General features: G+C 39.9%; 1 protein-coding gene across 4 annotated transcripts in view; it reads right to left on the bottom strand.

The window, feature by feature from the left end:
• Positions 1-9032: 9032 nt before the first annotated feature.
• usp54b (ubiquitin specific peptidase 54b) overlaps positions 9033-13768 on the bottom strand; it is a 60154-nt gene continuing 55418 nt past the window's right edge. For 3 of the 4 annotated variants that reach the window (XM_084937390.1, XM_084937391.1, XM_084937392.1), the window contains 2 exons: positions 13613-13738; positions 9033-11324 (listed from right to left, as the gene is read on the bottom strand). In XM_084937390.1, the coding sequence (XP_084793516.1) occupies positions 11238-11324; positions 13613-13738 (213 nt within the window). In that variant the 3' untranslated portion in view covers positions 9033-11237. Of the gene's footprint in view, positions 11325-13252; positions 13393-13612; positions 13739-13768 lie in introns of all 4 variants that reach the window. The other variant, XR_014801064.1, reaches the window with a different exon arrangement.

Below are 13768 nucleotides of genomic sequence, written 5' to 3'. Positions count from 1 at the left end.
TTCTTTTCTCTACCTGGAAATAACTGTACCTTTAGCTTGTCACACACTGTCCAACATACTGCACATAAACAGTTTGTGTGTTTGCTGATGTTTGTTGAGCTGACAGGTTACATTTCAAATTGCCTGCCACTTGTCAAAATCTCACTCCCTTCATGTTTTCTAAGGAGATTGGAAAGAAAAGCGTCTGGACTTCTTTAAGTTGCTTGAAGACGTTTCACCTCTCATCCGAGAAGCTTCTTCAGTTCTAAGGGTCAAATGGTGGAGAGTCTCAGATTTAAACCCAGTGGGAGTTTCCCCCTAAAGAGGGACAAAGGACCCCCTGATGATCCTCTACCTAATCACACGAGCCAAGGTGTGAAAACGGGTGTGGGTCACAATCAGCCAGGGTTTCGGGTGAGCTCATTGTGAAACCTGGACCCACCCTATCATGTGATTTTCTTAGGTCAGATGGCCCAGGGTGTGAGTGGGCATTAAGGCGTCTGGGAAGGGATCTCAAAACTGGATTATAGATGGCAGACAGTTGGTGTCGTAAACCACCGCCTCTGTTCAAAGATGGTCGCTCACAGTGGACATAAATGGCTTCTTTCACTCCTCTTTCAAACCATCTGTCCTCTCTGTCCAAAATGTGAACATTGGCATCCTCCCTTCATGTTTCCTCCTTTTCTGTAGAGCTTTAGCTAAATGCTGAAGTACTGCAAACAAAACTTATGGACACATGCACTCCTTCCCACCAACTTTAAAGAGCCTATTTTGAAAATGTGAGGAGTAGAAAGTACAGATATTTGTTTAAAAATGTAGGGAGTAAAAGTAAAAAGTAAATACTGAAGTAAAGATACCGTAAATTTGGACCTAACAACAGTAACAAAGTATTAATTAAGTGAAGTTTTAAGTGTGTAGTTTACAGTGTATTCAGCATAGAAAATTTACCGGTTTCACTTGTACCTTGTGCAATGGGACTGCAGCAAGTCCACAGCAAGAATCCTGCAGTAAACACTACCTTGTATGAAATATTCAGTTTCTGCAGAGACCACAAAGGCTCAACTTGCCGTTTGAGAATGAAAATCTAACCCCTGGGGGAAAAAAAGGTTAAAAATAATCTGAGTCAAATTCCCTGTTGCTAATTCTCTAAGCTTCAAACTGAACCTTACGGACCTTTATTCAGCAAATGGAGCTGGCTCAACTGTCATCAGGTTGGCTTGATTTAACACTTCTTTGCAGGCAAATGAAAAATGCTGGTTTCATGTAAAAAAACACTTTCCAGTTCTTTTCCATGGAGACCTCTTCCCAAAGAGAAAAATACTACTGTACTGATCAGAGCCAACACTTGGTAAGGTGAAGGACATACCAGAACAGCAAATGGAGCTAATCAAATATTTTTTATTTATTAATCTTAAAATAAAATCAGCATACAGGTTAATCACAGCTACTGTGTGACTGGCTATAACACCAATTAAAATCTGTGATCACAGTTAGGTCATCTTCTTAATTTTGCATTCAACTGTGGGCAGGATACTGATGCACTCTGATGAGTTCAACTCTATTAACCTTCAGCCCTTGCCCTGTTCTCTGTGATCACCTATAATGTGTTGTAATACAGCCAACCTAACCATTTAGCTGTTCTCATTTACATATTTTTTCCTATCTCTGTTATCAAGCAATCAAACAAGTATAAAACTCTGCTCTGATAAAATGCTCCAGAATGGCACCTTTAGTATAAACGCTGTCTGCTGAAGTCTGGACCAAATTTAAAAGATATAGAGATATGCTGAAATATAACTCAGCTCTCAGTGAATATGCCTTGAATGGTCTGATGACAAATGTTCCCAAGTTATTTCCCACATCATGATTTATCATATCAAAATGTGCCTCTAATAGGATTCTGCAGGGACGACTCCTAATCCGCTCTCCCTCATCTCGAAGTCAGCAGGATTTTTTGCATGGGTTTTTTGATTAGATGGCTAAAATGAGTCTGTGATTAACAAAAGCTTTTCACATTTTGTTCTACAACACAAAATACACTTTTGTCAAGGCTTCATTTTTTTCCAGAGAAGATGTTTGCTAACACTTAGCTAAATAAGACTACAGAAGTTGCTGGGGACATGATGTCAAACAGAAAAGCCTGGTGTCACAGTTTGAAGTTATACAACTGAGGTGTAGTTCCCAGTAGATTCTCATGTGGTTTAGTTGTTGTATGGATGGTGATAAGACTGTATGTGCCCAGCTAAACCATGCCCTGCAAACTTTTCACCAGCAGAACGAACCAAATTTTGGTGGTGAAATCTTCTCAACCATTGTTTGGATTACCCATACTCTAAATCTAACTAAGCCTGCCAACCAAAGCAGGCAGCTTGCTAATATTATAACTCAGACAAGTGGAACGCAATTAATTTTTACATTCTGTGACGCCATTATGAGTATAAGCCTCTACTCACATGTGGAAATGTAATTTATTTTGTTGATTTCATTAGAAAAAAAATTTCATTAGAAAAAAATGGGTCCTACATGAAACTGTTTCATAGGTATGTGTGTAAGATGGTCATGAGTTTTCTTTTGGTGCTTTGAGGACCATTCTATTTATTTCCACTATATTTCAGAAAGGGAAAGACATCTTTACATATAACATCTGCAAGAGTAACCCTGACTCACACCTAAATAACTAAAAACATGTATATTTGATTTTGGAGTGGGATGTCCCTTTAAGTCATCCCATTTCTTTTGACACTATAGCACCACAAAATTGGACAGCAAGTATAAACCTACAGTATTTTTCAACAGTTACAACATCGCTGCGTGTTTAATATAGTTCCACTTTTGTTTCAAACAAGTTCCTGCAACTGTCGATAAAACAAATACACTTCTAACTTTTGCAAATTTACAGCCAATACACCCGAACAACAGCATACTACAGTCCCCCAAACAGATCAGCAGGCACGAGGATGAATGAACAGCCTCCTGACACTTCTTCACAAAGCTACCGTTTGAATTATTTATTAGATTGTCATCTATTCTTGCCCAGTGTCCTCAAACCTACACAAAACCTTTAAGAGAGAAGTAAACGAAAATTGAAAAACAAACAAAAATAAATAAACAGTTCAATACATCAGTGCATTAAATATTAAATTTATTGATGAATGGATAATTGAGGAGTGAGGAATTGGAAATGAATGGCTGAGTCTGTGCACGTGTAGTGAGTTAATGGGTTTAAGTCGCGGTTGCTATGGTAACAGTGCTGTCAGCTACATGCATACTGTAACTGCGTATTTTACCCCCTTGCTAACGTTCATTCATTCAGAACTACACGCACACACATTACGGAAAAGTACAGTGTTTTGTCCGAAACCCTGAAACTGCAGCCTAGCCGTGAGATTATAAGAATGAGTCGCCGCTTCATTCACGAAAAGAAAAATACAAGTTCAACTATAAAAAGAATGTAATTGAGAAAAGACAAAAACAAATAGACCAGCAACATAAATAAATAAATACTTATGGCACAGGGGTTTACAGAGGAGAAGGAGAAGAAGTCACGCCTGGGTGCAGCACAGGGACGCGTGAGGTAAAAATACCCCCAAAGTTTCTATTTCTTTCTCGTGTAGGCTCCTCTCCCTCCTCCGCTCTGCGCTATTTTTAGCTCACGATGACACGAGCGTCTGTCTGCCACCGCACCGATAACCGCACGTGAGCCCTCCGCACGTGCACCGCTCCCTATGACAGGCAGCTTTGGCGTCAGACACGACTCACACCGCTGCCAGCACCACGGAAGACGAGAAGGGAGAGAAAAGAAAGACAGTGAGGAGGAGGAGGAGGAAGAGGAGGAAAGATTACTTCTCATCAAAGAAAGCAAACAACTAAAAATATAGCCGGCATTTTCAGCAGTGTTTTAGCACCTATTTGTGAATGTAGCTACATTGCTGGAGCCTGACTACCTGTTGTATGAGGCTAATATAGAGTATAAAAACAGCCTCCTTGTGTAGACATGAATAAGTTATTCATGGTTTACAAAAGAAAGAAAGATAGAAAACAGATAACCCAATTGTCTCAGTTAAGGTCACTTTTTATGAATTAACAATAAGGAAGAGACTGGGCAAAAATAAAATCCAAGGAGAAAACCACTGCTGACAAAAAGGAGCACACACGTCTCATATTTGCCAATAAACATCTTATTGATCCCCAAACTTGGGAAAATATTCTGTTGACTGATTTGAGGTCTGAGTGATTTCATAAAAAAAGCATCATACCAGCAGTCAAACATGGTGGCGGTAGTGTGATGGTCTGGGGTTGCTTTGCTGTAACTGATCTCTACAAGAAATTCCTGAAGCAGAATATCCGGCCACCAGTTCATTCACGGATGCTCAAGCGCACTTGGGTTATGCCTCCACAGTGCCAGTTATTGACAACACCTGCTTAATAGGATTTTGTAATGAAACACCTTTATATTTTGATTGGAACACACTGGGTAATGCTAAGTCAAACGCATGATCAATTATCAGTGGAAAATGCGGATGAATAAATAATAAATATGCAAATTATCTTTCAGGGGCCATTAATGCCACAGCTGTTGGTGCTTCGGGCAACAAATGCCAAAAAAAAAAAAAAAAACATTGCCGCATCTGGAAAAACAACAAAAACAATCAAAAATCAAGCACTCTGATCAGAAAGAAGGATTTTAAGTAAAAAGAAGCTCTTTTATGAAGTTAACAGTTTGGGGGGCATCAAGTTGCTGGCTTACTCTCAAACCATGGATTGAAGTTTGTTTACAATAAAGTGCAGCTCTGTTTGCTCACTTAAGGGTTTGAGGTTCTCCCTGAGCCGGGGACCACACATGTCTCTCTGCATGATGTGGGTTGGATTTTGTTCTTTCTTATCACTGTGTTTTGATTTGGGTTCTTGGATTTATCCTGGAATTCCTGTAGCCCACTCATTTTCAAAGCTGATTTTCTATTTTGTGCACTTGCCCATCTGGAGTTTGCACTATGTGTGACCTGGTATCACGGTAGTTCCTTTAACTTCCACAGGACTCCTGCTTCTCTCTGAGCATATTATCTCTCCAGTAAAGAGCTTCTCCAGACATTTTTAAGCTTGGCTTTGACAGGTTATTGAGTTTGCTGTCATCTGTAGTTGTGGTGATTGTGTTCCCACACTTCATTACCATGTGCTTCCTTTAGCATGAATGAGAAATTTCAAAATTAAGTTGACTCTATAGGCTCTTGAATCAAATCCTTCACTGTTCTTGTAACTTATATCCAAAATAGAAGATTACCTTCCAGGGAAGGTAATTTCTGTCGATCCCTTGAGCCAGAGTGAAATATGTGAAAGGTATTGGAGAAATTCCTATAAATTTTCTGGTCATCAGAGGGTAAGTGCTGTTGACTGATGACCCTTTGACTTGTCTACTATCAACATAGGTTGGCACTTTGATGTTTATTCGAATATCCTGGCAGGTCAAAAAGCCTGTGTAATTACAGTCAGCACGGCTTAAGAGCCTGTGTAGGTTGAAGCTGTTTCCTTGCTTAGGCCTGCAGCATTATTAGAGCTCAGAACAGCTTTTACATATTATCACTGACTGTTGTTACACATACCCGACAGAAGTGAATGTGAGATCTCAAATGTCTAGCACAGTAGGTTCACACACAAGCCAGTTTTTAACCTGTGAGCTGTCTGTGATCTGTTTTTGTACTGTAGTCCAATTAGTGCAGCTAATAGTCCAGATCATTTAACTGCTAGCAAAGTGGACATTGTGTGATGTTATCTGGAAGGTCTTACCGATACTAAACCTTAAACACGAACCATATGTCCGGCAGTGGAAACTCATCTGAAGTGGATTTTTTCCTGCTGTGGAGATTGTGAGAAAGGAAAATTCTGGAAAATAAACTGACCTAAGTCCTAAGTATCATTATCCGGTGTGTAGACGTTCCTAAATTACTGAGATGCTAAAGGATAATGGCTAAACTGTGGTTTTTTTCTTAGACTTAACCAAGTAGTTTTGGCACTTAAATCCAACCAAACAACAACTGAACAAGAAAACCTAAAATTAAAAAAAGCCTTATGATTCATGCCACCTCTCTCCCCAGCTGTGTGGAATTGTTTCTCCACTTCCTCAGTGAAGAAAATGCCAAGATTGGGATCTTTACCCTGCACAGCAAAAGAAATTTCCTTCCTGCTGAGCTCGCATGACCTGATTGTTTCACAGATGTATTGACGTCATAGTTGCGTTTTTTTAATACAGGTGCAACAGTTCACACTCATTTTCGAAGTGCCTCATCACACCTCTTGTCTCAGTGCTGTGCGCTGACCTCGGATCAGCATTCAGGAGTTAAGATGTTCCTAATTACCTTCAGGTTGTCTGAATTAGTTTCAGCCCATCGTCAAGTAATTTTATTTTCTCAGTTTTTTTCTTTTCTTCTTTGAATTGTTCGCTCTGGCCTTCTGCAAAATGGGATTCATGTAACTTCATAAAACCTCACACCAGTATGCGGTGTTAAGAATCAACACTAAGTGGGGCTATGAGTGTGAGCAAGTGAGAGCTTTTATCATTACAGACAATTATCTTCCCCAAATTAAATGTATTGTCATCCACAGTTGGAAGCTGGCAGCAGTCTCATTTTATTCCTGATGTACATTTCATGGCTCACAACAAATTCTTTGACTTGCTGTTAGCTTTTCCTTTTCAGTGTTTGCGTTTTCTCATCCAGGGGCTCATCAGTCTTCTTAACAATTCTGTTTTTCCCCTTCTTTCAGTTATCCATCGGCGGCACTTTTGTTTAAAAGGTGAAAATGTGGCACTGCAATTTCCTTCAGTGTGTTTTTTTTTTTTTCAGAAAACCAAAGCCTTGAAAGACACTTGAATCATTTATGCTGGTATCTTTGTTGAAGGCACCATCTCCATTTATTCAGTTTATTCTGACCCACTTCCTTTAGTGCAGCCTTATTGTCTTTACTTTTCCTTTCACTACTGTTCTCAGGTTGAAATTACTTCTAACTGCGGTTCTCACTTCCGTTCTATTGTTTAGTTTTATAAGAATGCAGAGATAAAGTGCTGCAGAGAGGATGCAGGTAGTCCAACAAGGTGTAACCAAAAATTAAAACTCAGAGATTACCTGTCAAACTGATAAAGATTAATCTTTACATGAATATTTTTCTGCAGTGCTGTGGTGGTCAGACTGCTTGACTAATGCTGAAGACATTTGCAAGGAAGATACACACTTCTCTTAGCAACATCTCATTAATTAAATTTGAAAGGATCCCACTTTCTATTCTGACTCCAACTAGAAACACTGGCATGACATCAAATTAATGCAATGTTGTGTGTTTTATATGTGATCAATGAGTAGCTATATAAAAGTATATTTTTCATGTGTTCATTATGGAAGCTCAGTTGTGTTCTTGATAAATCATCATCACTTATACAAAATTCACTTCATCATCAGTGTGCATCTTCTTGATTATTGCACTGTTCATGGCTTCCGTCATCTCTTCATCTCACTCTGAATCTTTTGCATCTGCTAAAGATGTAAAACATTTATTTCCTCAACACACAGTTTCATACGTTCAGTAGTCTTAACTTAAAGAAAGACTTTAATAATAAAAGGCTGCCTGGGTAAGTGCAATGTGTGTGCGTTTGTGAGGGTGCTTATCAATTATATCAACAGTACTGTGCATGAGTGGGAGTGACTGATTGTAGCGGGTAAATGCAAGCGGCAGGCCAGCGTATCACTGCTTACATCTAGTGGTAGGCAGGCTAACTGCAGACTGACCTAATGGAAGACATTAGTAATATAGCTTCACAGTTTCACACACATTTAAACACTGATTAAGAGAAATATGATGCAAAAAAAAACTTTTGTAGCAGTTTTTTTTTCAAGTACTGCAGGAACTAACGCTGGTCAGTTACTGATCCCTAAACGATATAAACGATCCCTGAATAAATTAAAAAAAATTTGTATTAGAATATACAGAATATTTTTTATTTCGTTTTTGAATATTTAAGTGATTAAATCCATCCATCAATAAACTTCTGGCATAATTACAGCTGAATATTTGACCACTCTTCTTGGTAGAACTGGTAGAATTAATTCAAACTGGTTGGTTTCTTGGCAAAGACCCCGCTTTTAAGCACAGACCATAAATTTTAGGTAGGGTTGAGAATCAGCACTATGGTAAGGCCATTCCAGAAGTGTAACATCATCCTGCTTGATGGATTTGAAAACCAGTTTTGGATCACTGTCCTGTTGGAACAACTAATTATGTCTAACTTTCAAGAATCTAGCTGTTAATTTGCGGTAAAGCTGAAGAATTTGGAGATCGTCCTCCTTCTTCATTATTCCATCCACTTTGTGGAATGTATCAAGATTACTGATAGCAAAAGAAAAGTCTCAGAGCACGCTACCACCATGCTTGTCTAACCTTAAATCCTCCATAGATATGTCTTGTTTTTTTATTTGGTTTGTCCATGTGGGCAGCTGGAAATCAAGCTTGAAGGTATATAGAATTTGTAGCTGGGACTTCTTTCTTGGTTGGCATCGGTCCATAGTGATGTACAGAAAAACCTGCTTCACTGAGGACAGTGACGCTGGATTTCCAGCAGTTTCCAGTTTATGACAGACTTGAGCCTTGGCGGTTGCTGGGCTGTTCCTGAACATCCTAACCAACTTAATTTGAGGTTTTAGAGGGCAATCAGTTTTTCACACAGGGTCAGGTAAGTTTGGATTTTTCCCCCCTTAATAAGAAACACCTTCATTAGAAACTGCATTTTGTGTTTTCTTTGTGTAATATTTAAATTTGTTTGATGAGCTGAAACACTAATTTTAAGCATTACTATTAGTTTCACTGACCAAAAATTCTTAAAGTTTCTATATTTGAGGAATATTTTAGCTGTAGATTAGTGTATTATATATAAATATATGAAAAACACTGCTTAAGAGCTAATTTAGTTTTCCTGTTAATTTGGATTAAGACCAGACTGGTGTTGGTTTCTTTTTTCTTGAAAGTTAAGTTCTTTTCGCTCTCCTCCCCACAAACAAATAATGAAACACATGTTACGGTGGTTACGCCCCCTTTGGGAGTGCATTGTTAATAACTTTATTGCAAAAATACAGGTTCCCTCTTTCCCCGAGCAACACCACCCCAGAACTGACACATAAAGTCTACACACACCCACAAATAACCATCTTTGTCAGTTAGCTTCCCACCCTCCTCTAACGCAAACACACACTTTCATCCTTTAGTTTACATTCATTCGCTCTTTCTCCCTCTTGCTCTCTGCGTCCTCGTTGCTCTCTTTTTGCATTCCATTGGTTGAAACATAGCAGTAGATGCAGAACAACAAAGTTCACCAGCAGCAATAAACATGAGATCTTCTCTTCCTCCTCTCCGTGTCTCTGCCAGAGTCCATGAGAGCACCCGTGAGGGGTGGGCGTGTCTGCCTCCTGACTGTCTCCAGTAAAGGACTGTGAGGGAAGGTTGATTTGCATAGCGGACTCATGCGCTACAATTGGCTACATTCTCCCACATCCAAAAAAACAACAACAAAAAAATCCAAAAACAAAAAAAACGAAGAAAAAAAACAAAAATACAACCACAAAATCTGAACCTAAATGGAAAAATAAATTCTTACTCAAACTCTCTGAGTTAGGTGCCATCCTTTGGTTTAGTTACAACGTTCAATCAACATCAGTAAATTCTTAAAGAACATTACATTGGCCTTTTGTTTAATAAGGACTTTGTTAGTTTATATGATATTTAACAGAATAAAGCATATAATAAAAGTACTCTACACACGTCAGAATGCTACCCAATAAAGGGAAGAGTGAATTAAGTCGTAATAACTGTTCATACAACTGAGGAATGGTTGACATCTCTGATAGCTCACTGGCTGAAAATATACCTCTAATACATATCTATCGTATAAAGCATGTTCATATTAGACATGTCACTGTCTCAGGTTGAAGATGAGCATTTTTCTGAACACATCTGAGGTCTCAAAACCAGTTTCAGTGGGAGGAGGGAGGGGAATAATAAAGTGTGAATTCATAAGTGTCACTGAAGTTCACCTGAGGCCTTGGAGTGAAAACAAACGGCATCGACTTCTCTCCAGCTGCTCCACGTTCAAATAGCCTTCAGAAAGTGCACTTCTGCCGAGTCACCTTGCAAAGTGCACTTGAGTCATCTGTTTTCATTGTTAAAAGCCTAAGAGAAGGGTTTCCTAACCTACATTCTCTCATTCCTTCTAGACTTTCCTCCGCTGCTGGCCTATTTCTGGTGCTACTGTTTCCTGTTTGGAACAAAGAAAGCAAGCGAGAATATAAGAGAGCAAGAAAAGAAGAGCAGAAAGAAAAGAAGAGGGAAAGAAGCAGAGAAAAAAGGAAGCGCTTTTCTTGTTCAAGCTCCCGGTAGAAACGGGAGAGCTGTCATTAGGTCGGCGAGCGGTTTGGGGGCAGAAACTCCAGCTAGACACTTGTGAAGTGCACTCCACTCCTATTTGAAATGCAGACATGAGGAAGTATCACTTTAAGTTTATCAATATTTGTTAATTATCATTATCAACATTCCATAAGGTCTTATTAATTAACATACAGGTTTCATATGTGAGTTTTCTGTACACGACTTAGTTATTAGAGAGTTCAGTCTCGGCAGATTAACTGTGCGCACACACAGGAAGAAAAACAAACCCAAAAACAAAAAGAGAAAAAATATGGCTGTCCATCTGAAACAGACCTAGTTCAGCTACGTGTGCGTCCAACAAGAAATGCCCGTGAAGAGAGAGGAAGAGGCGTGGCTACTTGGTTAGAGTCCCCCCCTGAGCTAAAGGTCCTGTGGGTTGGAGGGCGAGTCTACTGAGAGCTCTAGTCCTAGTTGGATGCGGCTGGTGAGCGACTGCTAAAAGCAGCAAGCTCACCTGGAAACCCTCTGAAAACCCCAGGGGGAGACGAGAAACAGTCCCGGAAAGTAGGGGGAAAGGTTGAGGTTGTAGTTGGGGGTCAGAGTGACTGCATAGACAGAATAGTAGGGGGAGGAGGAAGGGAGGAAGGCAAGAAGGGGCTAAAGCAGGGTGCTGCAGGCGCTGAGGGAGGCTCTACGTCAGTGCAGATGTGCATGTGTGCGTGCATGTGTTTGCGTGTGCATGTCGTTTGAAGGAGGAGGAGGAGGAACAGGATAGGAGCTGAGTCGATCCTCCTGAGCCGATTCCAGGTCCGTCAAGGTGAAGCGGTTGTGGACCCACGTGGACGGGTTGCGGTAAGATATTAGTGAAGCACTGAAGGACCATGGTCTGAGGAAAGCTTGACCCCCGTCAGACACAGCCAGAAACTCCCTGAACTGTCCGACAGCTCCTGGACATGAAGATAAAAGGTCAGATTAGTAAGAAGGTGCACGTCAAACATGACAGATGTGGTCATTCACAGGAATATGCACACATGCTTCGATTTTACACATGTATCTTCAATCATGGGATTTACAGAGTGTAAAAGACACAAACTGTCACACACTGATGCTTTAAACACAGTTTTCAAAGATCTCAAGAATTATTTCCCCAAGCTCTACTTAAATTTGTTCCATACAATCTGATAAACTATAGCTGTACAGCATCCCAGGGGAAATCCCTGTGGGACACCTTAAAAATACTACGCTATCTTTTCTTTTTGTACATCGATACAAAAGCAGAACATCTATATCAAACAATGCTGGATGCAGTGACATCTAGACCTCTTTTTAAGATGTCATTAACAGATATTTGGCTGTTGATGAATAAAAATAAAAAAAAACTGTGGTGATAGAGGCTAAAATTTCAGAACAGCCATGCTACTTCTTTATAATCAGCATTTATTTGCTTCTTTGGCCCAAATGGGAAGATTAAATTATAAACTGTTATGTTAAACATGAGTATGGATGCAGAATTTCCCAATCAGTGCATCACCCTCAGCTTCATATAATCTAAATGGTTAAATCTGTTAAATCCCACATTTGATTCTTTATATATGGAACATTTAAAAACTGGTCATTCTTCACTGTGTATACATGCATATTATAAACAGTGCACGGTTTATTTAGGATCTTTTGTATCTAGCATATCCTGGTTTTTGAAAACAGCATATAGCACTGTTTATGCATAAAACTGAGGCAGGCTAAAGACCTGCACATGTGAATGAAGCGCAATGCAAGACAGCCAAGAGCATTTGGCAAGTAAAAGCATAGTGCCGGGAGGCAGGTTATGCATAATTTCACCTTGAATTTAAAACAGAAAAGATCAAAAGGACCAACGTGCATGCTTGTTGATTCTTTTTTTCCCTTGCTTGTTTATTATAAGCTGATAACAGCTTAGATGCATAACTTTTCCTATAACATACAACCATAAGACATAAAGAAATTGTATGTTAAAAACTACATATGTATTTTTAGATTAGGAAACCTGATTACTCAATTGCTGACTTTTTTTAAACCAATTGTTTTAAGCCATGATTTAGTAAGAATTTTGAATGCACTGCTAATTTATTACTAGAAATGATCATTTCTTCTTATGTTTTTCTCTGCTAAGAGAGACCATTGGTGTGTGACATGTACAGCAGCTTGTAAAAATACTTTGGATCGATGCGCATTAGCTTCAGCTCCCACAGCGAGGTGTTATTTTTGCACCGTGAAGCTGAAGTGTAAAAACCTGAAACGACACTTCTGCCTGTCAAACTATTCACCACAATTTGAGTTTAAAAAGAAAGACCTAATATGATGCAAACAGAGCCGACACATCTGCAGATATGTCGTGTGTAATACTGACGTAACAGAAAACCTAACAGGCTGAAATGTTTTTGCTTCGGGGGCCTTTTTAAGACATCCCTCTTGTTTTCAGCTTTTTTCCTTATAGAGAGTGGGAAGGTGTCTTTTTTTTAACCTCTAAATCAAGGTATCAGTGTTTACTTTTCAGAATTTCAAATTTCCTTCTGTGAATTTTAGATGAACTGGACACATGACAGATTTGCAGGCCAAATTTCTTTTAAAATCACCTTTGGGTCTTCACATTTTTTACAAATCAGTGAGGATTCCCTGGTTTTAGATATATGGATATGCAGCCTACATTTGTGCCAGATGAGCCCGATTTGCCAGGAGGCGAATATTCACGAGAAAAATTATTAAAGAAAATGAGGACAAGACTTTTACTTTGCTCTAAAACAGACTTATCTGGCACATAAAGTAGCCAGCCAAAAATCCACTCTTGATGCAGGCGAAACACACAGTGCAACATCATATGAGCCAGCGCGGTGTTTACCTGTGAAGCAGTGGAGGGAGGTGGTGATGAGAAGGTGTTGGTGATGAGGAGGATGAAGGAGATGATAGTGGTGGAATAGCAACAGGGACTCAGAAGAGAGGAAGTAAGCAAGGAGAGGCACTGACATCAGCCTGCTTCACCTTTGAGAGAGACACAGGACAGAAGAGGAAGAGAAGAAGAGAGCGGGAGGACAGATTGCAAGTAGAATAGCAGGACAAAAGGAAGAAACAAGACAAACAGCAGGGGGGGGGGGGGGGAAGAAGAGCACAGGGAAAAGCAATGTGACCGCAAGACATCAGGCAGGTGCAGTTTAACAGCATAGCCGCAAGGAGGCAGCAGAGCCCAAGTAGTCACACTCACAAAGCTGCGGGTTGCAGTCAGGCGGCTGCGGCGCGAGGTCACTACTGTGCCGCTCAGGCTGCGTCCAATTCTCCTCAGGTTTTCCCCATCATCAGGCTCCACCCCAAAATCCCGCAACATCATTGGCTGCAGAGGGAGAAAATGTCTGTCAGACGC

Source organism: Perissodus microlepis, chromosome 8 (assembly GCF_051167445.1).
Source record: "Perissodus microlepis isolate ML-2025 ecotype Zambia chromosome 8, ASM5116744v1, whole genome shotgun sequence".
In the NCBI taxonomy this organism is placed as follows: Eukaryota; Metazoa; Chordata; class Actinopteri; order Cichliformes; family Cichlidae; genus Perissodus; species Perissodus microlepis.
The sequence above is the reverse complement of the archived record's forward strand: the minus strand, read 5'-3'. Positions and strand labels throughout refer to the sequence as shown.